This window comes from Molothrus aeneus, chromosome 20 (assembly GCF_037042795.1).
Source record: "Molothrus aeneus isolate 106 chromosome 20, BPBGC_Maene_1.0, whole genome shotgun sequence".
NCBI classification, from domain to species: Eukaryota; Metazoa; Chordata; class Aves; order Passeriformes; family Icteridae; genus Molothrus; species Molothrus aeneus.
Window position 1 is genome coordinate 9,653,329 of NC_089665.1, and position 19,908 is coordinate 9,673,236.

The 19,908-nt window shown below is 47.2% G+C and overlaps 1 protein-coding gene across 2 annotated transcripts; it reads left to right on the plus strand.

Annotated features, from left to right (window-relative positions):
- Positions 1–2,827: 2,827 nt before the first annotated feature.
- GGNBP2 (gametogenetin binding protein 2) lies at positions 2,828–19,670 on the plus strand. Of its 2 annotated transcripts, none has more exons than XM_066563628.1 (14): positions 2,828–2,911; positions 3,594–3,721; positions 7,487–7,567; positions 9,211–9,464; positions 10,068–10,166; positions 12,665–12,778; positions 14,323–14,532; positions 15,491–15,665; positions 16,562–16,756; positions 17,258–17,408; positions 17,650–17,775; positions 17,857–18,008; positions 18,391–18,639; positions 19,329–19,670. In XM_066563628.1, exons 2-14 carry the CDS (start codon positions 3,629–3,631, stop codon positions 19,530–19,532), a joined length of 2,103 nt encoding a protein of 700 aa, XP_066419725.1. In that variant the 5' UTR covers positions 2,828–2,911; positions 3,594–3,628; the 3' UTR covers positions 19,533–19,670. The 2 variants fall into 2 exon arrangements, with proteins under 2 accessions (XP_066419725.1, XP_066419726.1); XM_066563629.1 differs by having other exon boundaries at positions 14,323–14,526.
- The last annotated feature ends 238 nt before the right edge of the window (positions 19,671–19,908 follow it).

The window sequence follows — 19,908 nt, forward strand, 5'->3', positions numbered from 1 at the left end:
TCATAAATTTATTCAGTTCTCCAAGCCCCTGGCCAGCAGAAAGGTGAAGTCTGAGGATTGCAGGCTGTGGCCATGCTGAGTTCATGCTTGTTTGCTTCCAACTTAAAGCCAAGTAGTCTTGAGAATGAAAGCAAAGCAGCCTGTGTTATCCTGGGGACAGATGCAAGAACTGGCAACAACCTCTTAGAAACAGTTGTCAGTTTATAGCAGAGTTTTCTGGTAACTGGTGGATATGTTTATTTTAAAACACTTCCTAGACTTGCCTAGGGAAGAAAGGTCTCCCTCGTGAATCTACTGGCACTACTCATTTATGCAAAATTACTCATGGATATTTATTTTTGAAATATTTAAAGCGCGGGACCTGCAGCGAGTTCTGCCTGTGAGCACAGGCCCGTGGTGTGATTCAGAGCGGGGCGGGTGTGACAGGCAGAGCTGTGTCTGGACAAGCACAGGGCATCCAGGTGCCAGCTGCACTGGCTGGAGCAGGGAGCGCGTGGGAGGCCGGGTGGGTGAGCTCCACACTGGTGGTGCCAGTTCAGGGCTGCAGCTGTGGTTGGCACAACAGCGGCGAGCCCAGGGGATGGTGTGCACCTGAGCGAGAACAAACCCCTCACCAAGGCCAGCTTCTCATCCTGACACTTCTCCTGGCCTGAGGAGTAAGTTGGAGGTTGCAGCCAGGTGGCTTTGGTCCCTTCTCCCAGGCAGCAAGTGACACAAACAGAGGACATGGCCTCAAGCTGCACCAGGGGAGGTCCAGGTTGGACATCAGGAGGAATTTCTCCATGGGAAGCACGGTCAGGCACTGGAAGGTGTCCAAGGAATGACTGGATGTGGCACTCAGTGCTCTGGACTAGTTCACAAAGCGTGGATCAAAGGTTTGGCTTGATGGTCTCAGAGGTCTTTTCCAACCTAAATGATTCTGGGATTCTGTGGGCTGTTCACCAGTGAGTTAATGAGAGACAATTCTCATTGCCTGTTGTGGGTAACACATGCAGCGAGCTCTGCCCTGAAGCCACTGGTGCCGTTCTGAATGCTGAGTGTTCCAGCCTGTGAACACAAGAGAATTGCCCAGGCCTCTGAAAGAACCCAGAGATGCAATTGGGCATCCTCTGATCACAGGAGGAGCAAACAGCTCTGTCTGGGTTGGAAAAGAAGTGGAAAGTGAACACCAGGACACTGCTGCCCTCTCCACACACCTCCACAGCTGAAGGAACAGGAACTCTGCATTTCACTTCACTCTGGCCTGTTTTAGACAAAGATCTCTTTGTGCAGATTAAAGGTATAATTTTTAAAATCAGAAACTTTTATTTAGTTGTTACAGAATGAGTAAAAATTTAAGATGTTTCAAGTAGGAAGACTAATGGTTCAACCATCATGTGTCACCTACTTCAGCAATAGTGAAGCAGAGGAAAACAGAAATTGTTTTGCCTTAGCTGCCATAATTCCACCAAATGACCTTTCTGTAGGGCTGCAGGGTAGAAAAATCCTGGGATATGGTGGGAGAGTGGAGCTGATTACATTTATCCCTAACTTTTTATTAAACATCACTAACTCCTTAACGCATCTCATTATTTTTAAGGATCAACTCCAGCATGCCTCCTCTCCCGGCTGCAGTGGTGTCTCTTTTGAAGTCAGAGGTTCCCCCGAAGATTCCAGGCAGTATCCTATTTCAAAGCCACTCTGTCCCAGAGAACAGGTATTTCTTCCAGGCAAAGAGGCCCATGCAAATGAGCACAGGAAGGGGCTGGCTGCCTTTCCACCGCCTTGGAGATAACAAAACAAGCCACGTGTTCCAGCGACTTAAAAAAACATTAAAAATCCATGGATAAAAATGGTATTAATGTAATGGTGCTTTTTGTATCAATGTGCACTCCAAGAATACAGAACCTGGGACAATGCTGCTGTTGATGTGGGAGGGAGGTGTGACACAGGAAAGCATATCCCTGCAAAGACCTAAATTCATCGTGGTTCAGGGTGCTCCGGTGTGAGAAACTCTCCCTCCTAACAAACCCCCAGCTTTCCTGCTGCAGAAAACCATGGACACACCGACTGCTGTTCCCGTTACAGCAGCTGCGCGAGGAGCTCCTCCACTAAACATCCCTTTAAACATCCCCAGACACAAGAAAGAATCCTTCTCCTTTATTATCCTGCTCCCCTGCATTTTCTTGCGAGGGCTCTAGTGCCTATATCCATACACAACAAGAATGAACAGGTCAGCTGTATTATTCCGTAGTTCAAGAAAGACTTTGTGTTCGTTGTTGTTTTTGTAATTTTTTTTTTCTTTTGGGCTGGTTAATTTAGGCAGCCACAGGATTTCGGGCAGGCTGCGCTGGGGTGCTGCAGGCGCCAAGCAGAGCTGTTCAATCCTGCCCTGCCTGGCTCGGCACCAGCCGCGTTTGATGCCGGGGAGGCGTCTGAGGCGGGGAATTCAGCGAGCCCCAAGGACAGCGAGTCCAGCGCTTATCCCTCCACAGGACACCCCAAAACCCGCCCCTGCCCGTGCCTCAGAGCGTTGAGCTCAGCGCGGTTTTATCAGCCCGCGCTGCCGGCGGGGCCGTTCGCACCCGCGGTAACGCCCGGCCCGGCCCCGCTCGTTGTAACCCCCAACGCCCCGGGGCCGGCACCCGCTCCCGGCCCAACCGCCGGCCCGGGGGCCGTTCCTGGCACCGCCGGGAGCCGTTCCCGACGCCCCCGGGCAGAGCCCCGCGTCCCTCCCGGCCGCCCGGAGCGGCCGCAGCGCCCCGCGGCCTCGAGGCCAGGCCGGTGCCCGGGGTGGGCCCGGGCGGTGCCCGCGGCTCTCGCGAGAGCGGGGCGGGGCGGCCCCGGGGCGGGCAGGGAGGAGGCGGCTCCGGGACCCGCGGTGCCGCCCGCCTGTCACAGCGCCCGGGCCGCCCAGCGCCGCCAGCAGCCGGTAAGGGCCCGCCGGCCGCGGGGCAGCGCTCCCGGGGGGGCGAGGGTACGGGCGGCAGCATGGGGTTCTCCCCGCCGCGCCGGGCGGCTCCCCGCCAGCGCAGCCCCGCGTGGGGAGCCGGGCGAGGCCGCGCAGCAACGGGAGGAAGGGGTGGGTCTGCCGGGGCAGCCGGGCTGCAGCCCGCGGGGAGGCGGCGGGGCGGGCGCTGGAGCCGCTCCGCGGGGCGCCCGGGGCATCGCCGGGCTGGGCTGGGCTCCCCCCGCGCGGGCCGGGGGCGGCGGAGGAGCCGCAGAGCCGCGCCGGGCTGGGCGGGTCCCGGCGGCCGCGCTGGGCCGGTGGCGGGCGGGGGGTGGCGGCTCCATCTCCCCGTGGCGGCTCCATTTTCCCCCGCGGGCTCCATCTCCATCCCCGCCCGGGGCTCCGTCTCCCCGTTCTGATCTCCACCTCCCCCTCTCCCCGGGGCTCTCCGCGGCTCTGCCCGCGCTCCCCCCGCGCCGTGCCCGTGTGCTGCCGCATTCCCGGCCCGTTGCCGGCCCGCGCGGGTCCCCTCCCGGCGGGGTGGGTGGGCCGGGCTCGGCGTGGTGAATCAGGCGATGGGGAGCGCAGGCTGGGTGCCGGCTGCTGGTGAAAGTGTGGCGGGGAAGCGCGGCGGGTGTTTACCTCCGGCCGGGGCCGCCCGCAGGCTGGAGCGGGGAGGAAGCGGCAGCAGCAGCAGCGATGGCGCGGCTGGTGGCGGTGTGCCGGGACGGCGAGGAGGAGTTCCCCTTCGAGAAGAGGCAGATCCCCCTCTACATCGATGACACCCTCACGGTGAGTCCCCGCCGCCCGTCCCGCTGCGCCCGCGCCTCCCGCGTGTTGCAATTCCCCAGGCCGGGCCTTTCCTCCTCGCCGGGCCTCGCTGGCTCCTCCTCGGGCTCCCGCGGCGTTAATCTTTGGGACTTTGCAACACTTGGGGTTAGCAGAGCTGAATGTGGTAACTTTTTTTATCTGATGGCCGGCTCTGAGAGCGGGCGAGCCGCATAATGAGGGAGTTATCGCCGTGCCGGGGCCTGTGCACAAGTTGTGCCGGAGCCACGAGCGTGGCTCGGTGCTCAAGGGTGGAGCAAAGCCATTTTTCTGCTGGGAAGGAAGGGAGCCATGTTAACGTTAAACCCGGCTTAAAACCGGCTAATTGTTCTGCTCTCCGACAGGCAAGAAAAGGCTAAAGGCGTTTTCGAGGGCTTTGGCGTGAAGTCAGGCTTATCGAGTCTGCAGAAATGTAACAAATCTGAGAGTTCCCATTTCGGGGTGTTGCTGGGAGTTGGAAAACGTGGTTTGGCCGTTTCCAGAAGATTCAGTGGAAAAATCAGCTAAATGCCACCTCGGAGGTTCTCTGGTCCTTCTCCTCGTGAGTTTAGAGGAAGGTTCAAAAATTGCATTGGAGGAGAACACGGAGCAAATGGAAAAAAAAATCTCTAACTAGCCAGTTGCTCTTTGTTTTAATAAAGCAGGAAAAGGTGTTGAAAATAATATTGCACTTAGCGTAATTTGGTATCTTAATGATTCATATTTGATTTCTCTTGATAGTGGAAGAGTAACTGTTGTTACTTTAAGTGATGTGAAATTTAAGTGATTTAAATTCCTAATCTAATGTTTAGGACGGAAGAATCCCTGAGTTTTATCAGCTAAGGAAGGTGTCCCTGCACATGGCAGGGGGGTGGAACTGGGTGATCTTCAAGGTCCCTTCCAACCCAAACCATTCTTCCACCTTCCAGAACAAAAGTGTTGGATGTCCTCAGACAGGCCCCATCTGCTTTTGCAGCATTTGCAGGAAGTCCTTTTGCTGTATTTTAGTTTTGATCAATGTGAATGGTGGCATATTATTAATTTACCAAATATAATCCCTGCTTTTGGCTTCTCTCTGGTTAGCTGTGTTCAGGAATTAGGCAGAGTTTCCCCTCAAGCTGTCCAAAGCAGTATCTGCCTCTCCTGGGGGGCTGATGACCTGGAAAACCCAGACTGTGCAGGAATAGTGCAAGTTTGAGTTTTTTGGTGTCTTGGCCACACCTTGAAAGCTGTTTTGCCCATTCATTTTCCATGTGGTTTTATGCTCTTGGATTTCTCTCTCTTTTTTTTTTTTTTTTGTTTTGTTTTGTTTTGTTATTTTTTTAATCCTTCCTGGACTCCTTATGAACATTACCCATTAGTTTGTGTCATGTAGGATTGCCATGCTCTTGTTATTTTTGTTGTGTGTAATAGGTTGAGAGTGAAAATTCAGCTCTACCAGGTGGATGACTTCAGCAAACCTAAAATGCCATTTGTGGTTTAGTCCCAGAATTTAATACCAGGCCCAAACTTTGTGTAATTGCACTGTGTTGTTGCTGCCCTTCTGCTTTTTACACCATCCTCGTGATTGAAAGGGTCCTCTAGCTGTAAACCAGTTTTATATCCATCTGGAGAAAAGGCATTTATGCAAGTGCAAGTCATCCTCACCATGAAGAAATCTTACCTTGTGTCCTTTTCTTTTTTTTGTCATTCTGTTGCTGTTGTTACAAAGTGTTTGGATTTCTAGGTGGTTTCTGGAGGCTTTTATTAAAAAAATTCTGCAGCAGCAAGTGAATGAACCCTGAGCTTCCTTGTCTGTCATCTATAATTTATTTTTTAAATACTTAATGAGAGCTATTACAAGACATGCAGCTGTCTTTGAAACAGAATTTTACATCTGCAGCACTATCTTTAATGGTGGTTATTGATAGTGACTGGCTTCTGTTACCTCTTTGAAAACTCAAATTTTAAAAATAGTGGGAGCAGTCAGCTGAAAGGGTTAATCTGTGCCTTAAATGTGGAATCAGTGATTAGTGATTGCAAATGAGGAGTGAATGGCCCATGTGCTCCTCATCTGGAATTTGCTTTGTAGTAGCCCGGGAAGCAGCTCAGGTGCAGGCAGATGCTGCTGCCCTGGGTGGATTCTTCACCACCTCACTTCCCTGTTCCTTCTGGCTCAGCCAGAAATTAAAGGAGGTTTCAGTACTGAACCCTTTTCATTTCTTAAGCAGCTTTTATGGTTTCTAGAAGGCATTCCATTTGATGTGGTATTACAGGATTTTTTTTTTTTCCCTTCCAGTTCAGGGTGTGATGGTGGTTGATGTTTAACCACTTAATAAAATCTGATCAGACACATGAATTAATTTAGTCTTTGATTCTTTTGCTCTGTCGTACAAAATACCTCAGGGTGTTGTCTGATAGTGGGAGATGAAGGTGAGGGGGGAGAAATAGGCAGATTTATCTCTTGTCTCTGTTATTAGCAGATAGAGCTTTTACTTTTGCTTGTAGCTCCTGGCCCGCAGAAACACCACATTAGTGGTGTAGGAAACCTCCAAATCTGCAGCAGAAACTGGTGTGGATGGCTCGGGGGTGAGGGCGGCTGGAAGGGGAGCTGGGCTTAGGATTGGCTCTGCTCTGCACAGAGATAAGGCAGCTGTGCCAACGCTCAGATTGGGGCACAGCAAAACAGTGCCTTGTTCTCAGAGAAATGCTGTTTATTTTGGAGTGGTGCTCGGTGCCTGCAGCAGTGAGTGCGAGAGTGCTCTGGAGGTAGTGTTGGTGATCGGGCAGGCAGCAGGGAATTCTGCCTTCCCTAGACAGCTGAGGGGAGGTGGAAGGAGGAGAAGGGCTGAATCAGACGGTTTTATTTGGTGTTCATTTGCATTGGGGTTATTAACCAAAGTTGTTATTTTGCCTTTTAGATTTTAAAGTGAACTTTCAGTGTTCATATTGACAAATTCCCTGTCTCTCAGTTTGGACAGGGAAGAGAACTCAGCCAGGCTTTACACATTTTTCTAGTTCTTTCATTTTATTCCGTGGTTGCACAGTTGGGTTTTTGACTGAAAGTTACTTTGCTGATTCCTGCCTCCTCCCAAGAAATTGCCCGCTTTGTTTCTCAGTAATTTGATAAGAAATGTTATTAATTACTTACAAGTAATCACATTGTTCTGTAGGCTTAACATTTTGCTTTGAGCCTCTTGAGAGTTGCAGCTGCAATCACACAAAGCAAACTATGCCTTGGAGTACCTTGTTGGGTTAATATGGTTTGAAATTAGCCTTTGGAGGAGTCGACTCTGTCATTAAACTGTTGTGACTGTTTCCTCAGAGCTTTATAAATTGAGTTAAGCTGTTGGGTCCATTTGGTTCTCAGTGTGTTGAAGTTTTTTTGTTTTTTGTTTTGTTTGTTGTTTTTTTTTTTTTTTTAGCTGAAGCAGGGTCTCAAGTCACACAGATGATGATATAAACACTGATGGTCCATTTAGCAACCTTTGCTTTCTAACAGCTATTTAAGAGTTGTCATTTATAAACTGCCTCTAGAACATTATATTAATGAAGCATTTATTGCTTTGCTGAGACGTTCACTATCTGACACAGTTACTTTTATCCTTTCCCAAGCTCCAGTAATTATGTGAAAAGAACGAGCATTTAACATAATTTCAGTCTTATTTCCCCCAAGAAAGTAAAGCAACTAATGCTCTGTTTGGCTTTTTTTTTCATTTGTTTGTTTTGTCTGAAAGCTCCTCTTTAAATTGTTTTTCCTCTCTTGTATAGATGGTGATGGAATTTCCTGATAATGTGCTGAACCTCGATGGACATCAGAATAACAGCACACAACTGAAGCAGTTCATCCAGGTAAATCATGTTTCCTGAGAAGTGAGACTTCTGCTTTCCTGAGGTTGGTGTTTTTTGCTTCTCCGGGAGGTTGTGACTCCTGGAATGCCTCAGACACGTCAGCACCTGGGAGCAATCACACGTTGGTACCAAAGTGCACTGGGCTCAGTTGTGCTCTGGATTCCTCAGCATTTATTGCACGTTGTCTTGTCAGGAGGCAATGGCTGCATGGCTGGGAGCTCAGCACTCACTGTGGCAGCTGCAGCTTCTAAATACATCCTGATTTTTATTTTTCTGAGCAGTTTTGAACCACCCTTTCAAGTGGAAGTGTGGATTGCTCGAGGTTGGGTTCTTATGATTAGTGCCCATACCAGGGTAGAATTTTTGTGCCAATTTGTGAACTTTATAGAGATAAGTAGTGAGAATTGGTTTTGTGGTACCCCAGAAACTTTAATCCTAGAAACTGATGTGCCAAATTCCGTGGCACCTGTAGCAGCTGCAGGGTGGTGCCACTTGGTGTGCAGAGGGGCAGAGGTTGCTGCTCTGCAGTTGCAGGGTTGCCTCTCTCAGGGCTGACAGCAGCAGTGCAGACATGTGCTGCATGCCAAGTGCAGCTGGGTTGTGAAAATAGCTCGTTCCCGCTTTGCTGTGGCTCCTGCAATTAATTACAGGAAACAGGGTTATTGCACAGTGATAGTGCTTGGCAGGTGATTTAATGGGCCTGCCTCTAAGAGCACAAACCTTAAATGTTACCTGATGGTACCTCTGCTCTCCACATTGCATAGAAGGAGCTGAGAGCACTTGCTCTTTTCAGTGGATGGGAGTTCTGCAGTATCGTGTGGTCTTTTCTTCCCTTCCCCAGAAGCTGTGGCAAGTCCTTTGTGCATGGGGAGTGTTTGAGTGGTGTGATGTGACAATAAAGCAGAGAATTCTCTGGTGGTGTGACACTGCCAGTGCAGATACAACTCAAGTGTGGGTTTGTGTGTTGGGGTGTGAGGAAGGGACACTCTGCTCTGCACAGCTCTGCTGGTGGCACTCCAGTGCTGCTGAAAGCCAAGGCAGTAATTCAGCAGGGAGGACTAGAAGGGTATGTGCTTTTTGTGAGGACGTGTGCCTGGATGTGTTTGACACAGGGGCCAGGAGACACATCTACAACTGTTTATTGACGTCAGCAATATTAGAAGGTGTTCTCATTAGTGTTCTATTCATAGCACACATTGGGTGTTCACTACTGAAGTCAAAGGCTTCACCATGAGTAGTAATGTGTGCTTTCTTTAATTCCAGCTAGTAGGAATGTAATGGGAAATGGCTTTTAGCCTTCCAGGAAAAATACTGCTAAATTTTCATGAGCAGAACGAGCTGGTTGTAAATGAGATTTCCATAAATGCCAACGAGAGTTTATGAGTTTCAGTGTGCCAAAGACAAAAGGAGTGTGAGTAGAAGATGAAAACTTGCAGTTGGTGTGTGTGAGACCTTTTCCTACAACATCTGTGCTGAGGTGGAGACAAAGAATTTCCCGACTGGGACGGGATGGTTATTCTGGGACCATCCCGTTCTTGGGACGGTTATTCTGAAGGAGCATTTGCGGTGAAAGGAGGCAATGAAGAGAAGAAAAAACCAGAGAATAAGTGTGGAATGATTTGATTTTTGTGGTGTTTTTGCAGAGACACAGCATGCTGAAGCAGCAGGACCTGAACATTGCCATGATGGTGACGTCGCGGGAGGTGCTGAGCGCGCTGTCGCAGCTGGTGCCGTGCGTGGGCTGCCGGCGCAGCGTGGAGCGCCTCTTCTCCCAGCTGGTGGAGTCAGGGAACCCTGCCCTGGAGCCCCTCACCGTGGGGCCCAAGGGGGTGCTCTCGGTCACCCGCAGCTGCATGACTGATGCCAAGAAGCTCTACACGCTCTTCTACGTGCATGGGTCAGTGGCTGCCGGCTGCTCGCGCCATCCCCGCTCTCTGCGGCGCCTTGGTGGTGATGCTGAGTTGTCACAGCACATTCTCCTCTTCAACATCCATAATGGCAGCTGCTTGTTGCCTAAACTGGGGGGAAAGCAAACCTAATCTTTGGTAGCACCAGTTGCAGTGCCGTGATTGCGGTTGGAAGATGCCAGTGTTTAATGTTTAGTCCTTAATCTGATGCAGGCGCTGGCGGGGTTTTCGTGGTCTCTGGAAGAAGAGTGTTTGCCTCACTAATTGGCCTGTAAATAAAATAAAAGTGTTAATTTTTTCCACCAAAGTTGGCTGCACTTGGGTAGAAAGGTAACACTGAGAAAGTGAAACCTTCTGGGCTTGGTGAGCACAATGGCATTAGTTCCTGAGCTGTCAGCAGAGCAAACAGGGAGTGCTCAGCACAGTGTGTCTTGGCCTTCCAGTTGGCTTCAGCTTGTTCTTCTTGCTCCAGTTAGCAGGAAAAGTAGGGAAGGTTAGTGCAGAGTTGAGATTGAGGTGGGGAGACTGAGGTAGTGCAACCTGATCCAGTGGTTTTCAGAATACGAAGTTCCTCACTTTTTTTTTTTCCATAGGTCCAAACTGAATGACATGATTGATGCAATTCCCAAAAGTAAGAAGAACAAAAGGTGTCAGCTACACTCCCTGGACACACACAAACCAAAACCTTTGGGGTAAGTCTGTGTTTAACATGCACAATTGAAATATTTTAAAGGAGCAAAGTATTGAGACTAATTTATTTTTAAGCACTGAGATCAATTTTTATGCTCTGATCTGCTTGCCAGAGTAGCAGTTGGATTGTAGCAGACCTAAATAGTCGCTGGGGAGAGGAAGAGAAGCACCAGGAGTTTTGGGCATGCTCAGGGCATGGATGGCTTCTGCACTGTGATATAAACAATGCTATTAGAAAGACAAACTGGTTTCTGTGCTCTAGACCAAAATGGTTGCTCAGCAGATTTTCAAATGGTACATGCTAAATAAATATACATCATTTTACTTGGGATTATTAAAAATGCCTTGCACAATTGTTAACCAAAGGCTTTATTGTGGTTGGATGCAGGGTTAAAACTGGAACTCCATAAAATGTATTTTCTCAAAAGTGACAGCATGTTTTGAATACACCACTGAACAATATGCATATATGCCTCTGTCTTGAAGTTGAAATGATTTATTCCAGCTGGTTAAGCAGAAAAACACTCCCTGTAAATCTATTGTGGATTTTAGGGAGGTGTCTTGTTTGTGGGGTGGCTCCTTTTATTTTTTATTTTTTTTTTAATATGATGACCAATAAATTAGTCTCTTGGGCTTAATTGGAGTGTCTGGACCATTTTTTTTCAGCTGTGTTCTGCTGCTGCTTAAGCCTCCAACCTGTGAAAGCTTGCTCATGGTTTCCAGTTACAGGACATGTATTTTTCTATGCAGATTGGAGTCTCCTGGGTTTAGTTAAATCCCCTGGGATACCATGCATGTGGAATTTGACACTTGATTTTTGCTTGTGCTGCTTGAGGAGGATACTGGGAACTAATCATTATCTTCTATTATATTTTGGTTACAGGCCTTTCACAAAATTAGTTTAAAGCTTGTGTTACACGAGGTCCTGAGAGTATAGGGGTGTAGATATATGTATTTCTTTTTTAAATAAAGCAAATTCATAGCATCATGAAAGTGGGTTTTGGGGTTTTTTTTTTATATTTAGTAAGCTTAATCTTTTCTGTGTGAGAACAGGTGCTGTGGAACCTGCATTAGCACTTGGGCAAGGTAGAACAATTCTGAAGCTGAATGAATAGAGAGGAAAATGCTGCTTTTATTTCCCCAATTCATGCTGGAATAAACCCCCTTTGGATGTTGGCAGGTTAACAGGGAATATGAGGAGGAGCAATATTTTATACTCTGCAGGTAAAACCTGGGGGGTTACCAGAGAACATGGCCTGTGGACAAGCAGTGCAGTTTGCTAAAGAAGCTGAACTTGCCCTCCCCTCCTCAGCTGAAACCCAGAGTGTATCAGCATTGATACAAATTCAAATAAATCTGCCTGCAGTGGCCACAGACAGGCTCTGGCTGGGCTGTGGGGGCACCCAGCTGTCACAGAACAAACTTCATTTACCGACGTGGAGCTCCTGCTCCACATCTTCACAAGAAACTCTTCAGATGAGTTGCATCTGTTGGGCCTTTCCTCCACACAAAAAGGCTTTGAGCTGGGGCTGTGTGTTTAATTAGAGGAGTTATGTAAGCAGCTAATGCCACTCCAGGGTTACTTATGTCCTCAGCCTCTGCCTGGCTTTTGGCTCCTCAGCTCTGTTTGGGACTCAGGAGCATTTGAAACTCTCCTGAATGCAAGCCCTAGGACCTGGCAAACTGGGAAATGGCACACAGAACTCCTCTAATTAGGAAACAGGGCTGCTGCTTCCCATTTTCCTGCTCTGTTGCCTCCATAAGACAGAAATGACCATTCTCATAAGGTGTCAAGTGTACACAAGCCTGTAAGTAACCATGACTTGTTATTTAAAGTCCATTTTTTGTCACTTTTAGCACATCCAAATGGGAGTTGTAAAGTTACTTTGATATTCTAACAGATTTTTGAAATTTAGGGTAGGGTGTTTTATGGTGAAAGTTGTTTGGGTTTTTTTTTTTGTTTTGCTGTTTTCTTTTGTTATTTTGCTGAATTATCTTCACCTGATTAAAACTTGTATCTGTTTATATTTAAAGTAATATTCTGAAAATCACACCTGGTTTGCAGCTGTAACATTAGAAAGCCATGGTGAGTCTGGGTTATAAACATGGACAGCAAAATTTGCATCTCAGTTCTGACCCAAACTTTCATAGATAGAAAGGCTTAACCTATGAAGAATTCAAATAAAATTAAGGAACAGAGCAGCATTTTCCATGGGACTTGTTTAGGAAGAATAACTAGCTGATAATATATATGTTATAGGTCTGAAAAATGTTTGGTAATACTATGTGACAGTGAAAGGAGCAGTAGCAGACTCAGTTCAAAGAAATTAAGAGCAGTTAAGAAAAGTAGAGAAGACAGGAAGAGGAAAGAGAACAAGTGTAGCATCATTTTCTGCTATGGACCTTCCCAGGGAGCAGTCAGGTAAAGAATGAGGCTCTGCTGGGCTTCTTTGCTGCCCCCCAGCAGGGTGAGGAAGAGTTTGGTGTCGTTTTCACGCAGGGGTTGCTGGATGGACGTGTGGGAGCTGATGTCCCAGGAGTGCAGGGATGAAGTGGTTCTGATCGACTCCAGCTGCCTCCTAGAAACCTTAGAAACCTACCTACGGAAACACAGGTACGTGAGGGGAGCACAGCACACCTTCCTGGGGGGAAACACGAGGCTTTTGTGAGGCCAGAATGTTCACAGTGGAGAGGGCTTTTTCTTGTGAAACTGGCCAGCTCAGCAAGGTGCTGATGGGGGACTTTGCCAAAGATGGTGGAATATTCTTTGTGCTTAATGAAAGGGAAGATGTGGAGACCTCTGATGAAGTCATAGATGCTTGTCTTCATTTTTTTTTTTTTTTTTTTGCAAGGATTAAATGATGATTTACAGTTTAATGTTTAGAAACTGTGTGTTCTCATTCACTCTCACTGCCCTTGGGCTGTGCCTGTTTTCAGGTGTTCAGGGAGTCTGTGCCATTTCAGAATCCCGTGAGCTGCACTAGTGCAAGCAGATTTTGGGCTTGGTGTTGCCTTTAAAGCACTGTTTTAAACCACTTGTTTGTGGTGCTGTTAAATCTCTCTTGCAGGGCAGAAATAAACCATTAAATTATAGTTGCATGTGCACAGGACCTGCCGTGCTGATTGAAAAGTTTTAATTTCCAGCAGTCTCAAGGTTCTGATATCAACTGTAGGGGCACAGATGGGCGCGGGGGTGGCGGTGCTGTGGAAATAACACTTTGGAAACAAAATAACTTTAATCTCCTGTGACATTAAACACTGCCTTGGCTGCCTTCCTGGTGCTAACCTGCAATAATACTGCTGTTTTCTCTCCTTCCACCGCGGAAAGCAGACAGGTATTGTAGGTCTAACAGCAAAATATGTTTGATTTAATGCTGTCAAATGGCTGGAGACACTAGGAAAGGGAAAAACACCATCCAGAGCTGGCATGGGGAGCCAGCTTTGAGCTGAAATGTGAGCAGCTTGTCTGACTTGCATTTTTAGAGTCATCCAGCAAGAGATCTTGTGGCCTCTTGAAGGTTACTCCTCTTATGACACAGAATGAGCTTAATTTGCTTGGATTTTAATTATAAGTATACTCCTGTCACACATGAGCTGTCACATGTTTAAAATGAGTACGTTGTGTTATAAATAACCCTCGTTTGGCCATCAGCACAGTAATCTAATAATTCAAAATATGTTTGTAGTGGAAACAAGGATCATTCTTGTACAGCAGGCACCAGAGGATACTTTGCCTTGTTTCTTATCACTCACTTGAGTACACTTGAAAGAATTGCTAGAAGGTGGTGTGGTGTGTGTTACCTGGGAGAGAGATTTCGCCCTGGTTTGCAGCACTTGCTCACTGCTGAGATTTCTGATCTTTGAGTTGAATTCCGTGTGGGAATTTCTTCAAATCAAGGATTCGCTGGGTGGGCTCCGCTCCATGGGTTGGAGGACAGAAGTTTGATATCCAGGTTAGTAATGTAGAATAGATGGGATAATTCGTGGTCAATTTAGGTGGATCATAGCCAGAAGATACTATACTAATTACTATAATAAGAATACTATAATAATTACATTTTTGCAGCAGCAGAGCTCTCTCACACCCCAGCTCAGGCACATCACCGCTCACCCAGCGCGTTTGGGTGAACCGAGCGTGATCCTGTTCTTTCCCCCCAGGTTTTGCACCGACTGCAAGAACAAAGTGCTGCGTGCCTACAACATCCTGATTGGGGAGCTGGACTGCAGCAAGGAGAAGGGTTACTGTGCTGCCCTGTACGAGGGGCTGCGCTGCTGCCCCCACGAGCGCCACATCCACGTGTGCTGCGAGACCGACTTCATCGCGCACCTCTTGGGCCGGGCCGAGCCCGAGTTCGCAGGAGGGTATGAGTATGTAATTGGCTAGAGTGGGCTATCTAGCGCTTTGCTTCTTTATTTGACTCTCCAATGTCTTTGCCCAAAGTGGCTTTTTGCCTCTTTGCTGTGTGATGAACTCGTGGTTGTGGATACCTGTAGTGGTGTAGGCTCGGAGAGAGCGCTTCGAAGGTTCCGGCTGTGCTTTGGAAGGAGTGACCAAATGTCTTCCAGTTGGTTGTTCACTCCCTCAGCTGCCTGCTTGTCCACTGAGGTGTTCAAATATGCGAAATAGAAAGAGAGCCTTGGTTGAGTTTTGCCAAATGCCAAGTATCCAAGTTGGTTTTGTTGCCATTTGTGTATTTATGAACCTTTTTTTAAGTGTCTTAAAACCATCCGGTGAAAAGTTCTGAGCTCAGTATTGGAGAATCATAGAATGAGTTGGAAGTGACATTAAAGATCATCTAGTTCCAACCTCAGTACCTTTAAAGCTCAGTCACAATGGTTTAATGAGGAGGGTAAATCCTTTCATAGTAGTTTTACCTTAACAGATTGACCAGATTGATAGGTAATAGATGGATAATGAACAGATTAATACTGAAATGTTTTTATTCAGCACGGTAAGTAATGTACAAAATTCCCTGTGTGTTTATTCAGCCCAAACTAACTGATGGTGAAATAATTGCTGTGAATTCCAGCAAATTTTAGGACACAAAAGAATTGCATCTCTGGCATTTAAACTCTTGATCCCCTCGTAGGAAGAGCAGGATATGGCACCTGAAGCCAGAGGTGGCAATGCACAGTGCTGCTTCACAGCGGTGGCTTTGACCTGTTCCTTTCTATTTTGCATCTGCATGCAGCACAGCAGAGCCCTGCCAGGCTGCTCCTGCAAACACAGCTGCAGCTGTGCCTCCAGAGAACACGTCAGCCCTGCTTGGATCCTTCGGTGGGCTCCTAGCTGCTCTAACGGTGCTTTGGTTCCCCTTTCCCCCAGACGGAGAGAGAGGCACGCCAAGACAATAGACATAGCCCAGGAGGAGGTTCTCACCTGCCTGGGCATCCACCTCTACGAGAGGCTGCACCGCATCTGGCAGAAGCTGCGCGCTGAGGAGCAGACGTGGCAGATGCTCTTTTACCTGGGGGTGGATGCTTTACGCAAGAGCTTTGAGGTAAAAACATCCAGTTTTGTGCAACTTGTGTCTGAGCTGCTGGGCCTGTTGTCACTGTGGTTCATTTTCTGCTTTTCAGCACTGGGATGGAAGGAGTGTCAAGGGTGCTGCAGTCAATCCCTTGTTGAGTTGTGTGACATCCATGCACAGCAATACTGAAGTGTTTCCATGTGGAATAAACTGGAATAGAAAAGATTGAGGCTTGCTTTTACTTTCAAGCTGCCCATTCCAGTACACTGAACCTTCTGTGTTATTAATTCTGTTTTTCTACCTGATTGCATTTAAAGTAGCTGAGGCTACAACAGTTTTTGGTTGGTGTATGAGTAAAAATGGAGGATGTGGTTTTGAATTACAAAAGTGATTGCAAACTTCTGTGTTCAGCTTGTTCTGAATGCACTCTGATCCTGTGGGATCCTGAGCTTTAGACAGTTCCTTTAACATATACCAATACTTAATATTGATCACCAGTTTATATGACATGGATATCTTTTTTGTTATGTTCATCTTCCATTCATAATAACTGTTCTCTCTAAGACACCAGAGAAGGAGGAGAAAAATCATTTTGGGCAGGATCATAGTGGAACCTTGAGCTGGTTAGTTCTTGGAGTTTTTTACTCCCACAGGATCAGAGATCACAGATCCAACAGTGCCTTAAAATCTGCAACTCTTTACTGAAAAATGTGAATCTGGGCCATAGGTGCAAGCCAGAGCTCCCCCACATGAGAGTTTCCAGCGATCTAAACCAAGTGGTTGCATCTTGGTGGGCATTTTTCTCCTGTAGTCAATAGTGGTGCTACTAGGATTTCATTCCTGGCTGTTTTCCTCCTCCTGTTTTATAAATGAAAAAGCTTGAACAGTGATGACTTCTGTAACTGGATCTAACCTCTTGTAAACAGATGGCTGTGGAAAAAGTGCAGGGCATTAGTCGATTGGAGCAGCTCTGTGAAGAGTTTTCAGAAGAAGAGAGAGTGAGAGAGCTTAAACAAGAGAAGAAACGCCAAAAGCGGAAGAACAGAAGGAAAAATAAATGTGTGTGTGAGATCCCTGCTCCTCTGCAGGCAGCAGAAGAGAAGGAAATCAATCAGGCAAAGGTAAACATGGCTAGCTGGGGCTTCTTAGGGCTTCGTCCATCAGATCACTGTTCCATGGTAGAATTTGTGAGGGATGTTCTTGTCTTTTGGTCCCTGGTGGAATTTAATGCTCTTTCACATGAGCAGAGTCTTTGTAAACCTGTAACTCCTCAGCTTGTGGGGTTTTTTTAAATCATAAATCTGAGGTTCAGGTTATGCCAGTCGTTCAGAACCTGGGGATTCAAATGCTGCTTGTAGATAATTACCATTGGGTTTTGGAGAGGGGGAACCTTTAAGTGGAATTACTATTCAGGATCTCTTGGCTGGCCTTAATGGGCTGTGACTGTGGGTCAAGGTAAATTGGTTGGGGTTTTGTTTAGTTGTGTTGTACTCGTGAAGAATTCTAAGCAATGCTGTTATCAGTCAGTGTCAGCTGGTTTTTCTCATGGAAAGAGTATCCTTTACAAAAGTGCTGGCTGAGCTGCTTTCAGTGCCTGCAATGTGTTTTGTTTCTGTTTGAAGGAGAACTCAAACTTCACGGAAAGCAGCTGCAAAGCCTGTGGTAGCACCGAAGAAGCCAACAACTGTGTAGAAGTAATTGTTACTAATGAAAGCACTTCTTGCACTTGTCCTAGTAGCGGTACCCTATTAGGCTCACCTAAAATCAAGAAAGGTATGTTAAATCTCAGTATTTTTCAGTTTTAAAAAGCATTTGCCATTTATGGGGTGAACAGTGGTCACCTGTTTTTAAAAAGGAGTCCCTGCCCGTGGCAGGGAGGTGAAATGAGGGGATTTTTAGGGACCTTTTCTACCCAAACCTGTCTGGGGTTCTCTGAATTCTCTCTTGTTAGAGGCATAACTAAAGAATGTGCAGCAGTTCCTACAGATGGCAGTAATTTTGGCCTCTGTCTCAGGTTTATCTCCACACTGTACTGGCAGCGACTGTGGCTATTCCTCGAGCATGGAGGGCAGCGAAACGGGGTCCCGGGAGGGCTCGGACGTGGCCTGCACTGAGGGCATCTGCAACCATGATGAAAATGGTAGGTTTGGGAAGAAGATAACGATGCTTTGATACCCCCAGATCTGCAGCATCTCAAAAGAAACTTGGCTGTGTTTTGCAGGGGACGATGCCTGCGTCCATCGCTGCGACGACAAGGAGGAGGATGGAGACAGCTGTGTGGAGTGCTGGGCTAATGCAGAGGAGAGCAACACAAAAGGCAAAAACAAAAAGAAGAAAAAGAAAAGTAAAGCTTTGAAGTGTGAGAATGACCACGTAAGGAACATGGCTCTGCCAGATGCTTCTCTAAGTGCTTACATTTGAAAGTAGTTACAGAAGGATTTTAAATTCTGATTGAGACTTATGCTGAAAACGGGACAGCAGGGATCTCCTGTTCCCTTGTCATCCCAAGTTTTGGAACTGAGGTGCTTCCTCTAGAGTAGGTTGTGGTGGAGTCTCTTCTGTGTTCCTAAGCACGTGCACTTTTGCTCACTCTCAGTGAATGTGCCACCCCCAGCTCCCCAGGCACGTGTTTAAGTGTAAATATCTACCCTCACTCACCTTTGGACCTTCCCTTTTCCCTCTGCTTCCTTCTCAAACTCGAATATTCCACATGAAACTCTGCTGGCAGTTGATTTCAGGCTCCTTTCCATTCCAGATTCAGAAGCTTGGGAGCTGTCTGGCAGATGCAGGTAGCAGAGAGAGCTCAGGAAATCTCACGCACACAGAGTTTCACCGCGACAAGACCAAAGACACACACGCTGAGAGCTGCTGTAGCGCAGACAAAAGCGGCCAGCAGTTGCCTTGGTTTGAGCATATGAAAAATGTGTCACAGTTTGCAGAACCTACAGAAATGTCACTTGTCCCTGATACTGGAAAAGGTGCCAAAAGCTTAGTGGAACTCCTTGTAAGTAACCGCTGCATTGGAATTTTGGGTTGTAGCATCTTGCTGTAATCTCTGGGGCTGAGAACTCAACTCCCAGTGAGGAATTAAGTCCCAGTGTTCAGTTCAGTTCCTCGTGCACGTTCCCTGAGAAGTTTATAATTGAATGCTTTGCAGAGGAGGAGAAATGGTGGCTGGAATGCGGTGACAGAACTTGTGTTGCAAGTGCTCATTGTCAAGGGTTGCATTATTCTGTAACATGAAGTGGGCATTATTGCTGCCTTCAGGCCTCAAATGTGGCTTCCCACTGCAGGCTCCTTGGGCAGCTTTCATCTCTCTCCTCTCCTTCCCTTCTCCTTCCACTTACTTAGATCCTTTGCTCTCTTTCCCTGTTTTTTCCTTTTCTTTCCTTTCTTTTTTCATCTTCCCTCCCCTCAATTTTCTTTCTCGCTTTCCTGCTTTTTTTCCCTTTTTCTTTCCTCACCTTTTCACCAAAGCCCTCTAATAAAATCCATCCTCTTCCCATGGGAATGTGCGAAGACTGAAGCAGATTTGAATCCATTTAATGACTGAATTGGCTGCTTCTCACCGCAAACCAGCAAAGCCCTGTGTGAGCAGAGTGTCTGGATCAGCCAGCTGGGCACTGGGCTGGGGTCAGATGTGCTGCACAGGAGGGCAGTGCTGGAGCTCTGAAATCCCCCTTGTCATTGCAGGATGAGTCAGAGTGCACTTCTGATGAGGAACTGTTCATCTCCCAGGATGAAATCCAATCATTCATGGCAAACAACAAGTCTTTCTACAGCAACCGGGAGCAGTACCGGCAGCACCTGAAGGAGAAGTTCAACAAGTACTGTCGCCTCAACGACCACAAGGGCCCCGTCTGCAACAGCTGGCTGGCAACAGCTGGAGCCAACTGAACCCAATCCAACTCTGTCTGTCACTGAAACTCGAGATGACTACTGCGCCTTCTCCTTCCAAACTTAATTTAGTGACTTACGGCAAAATTTTATCTTAAATTAATGTGATTTTTTTTTTTCTTGTTTTTTTTTTTTTTTTCCAGGGGGAGGCTGGTGGAGGTGATTTCCTTAATTTTGTTCTTTCTCCAGGCTTGTATCTTTAGTTGAGTAGCTGTGCAAGCCTCTCTTCTAATTTAAGCCATCTCTTTTCATTCAATGTTTCTCTTCCTGTGAGACTTACAAAAAGCAAACTAGTGGCAAAGTAATGTTGTACCTATAATTCTGTACAGAATGACAAGGAGCTGAATATAAGATTTTACAAAGTAGACATCCATTT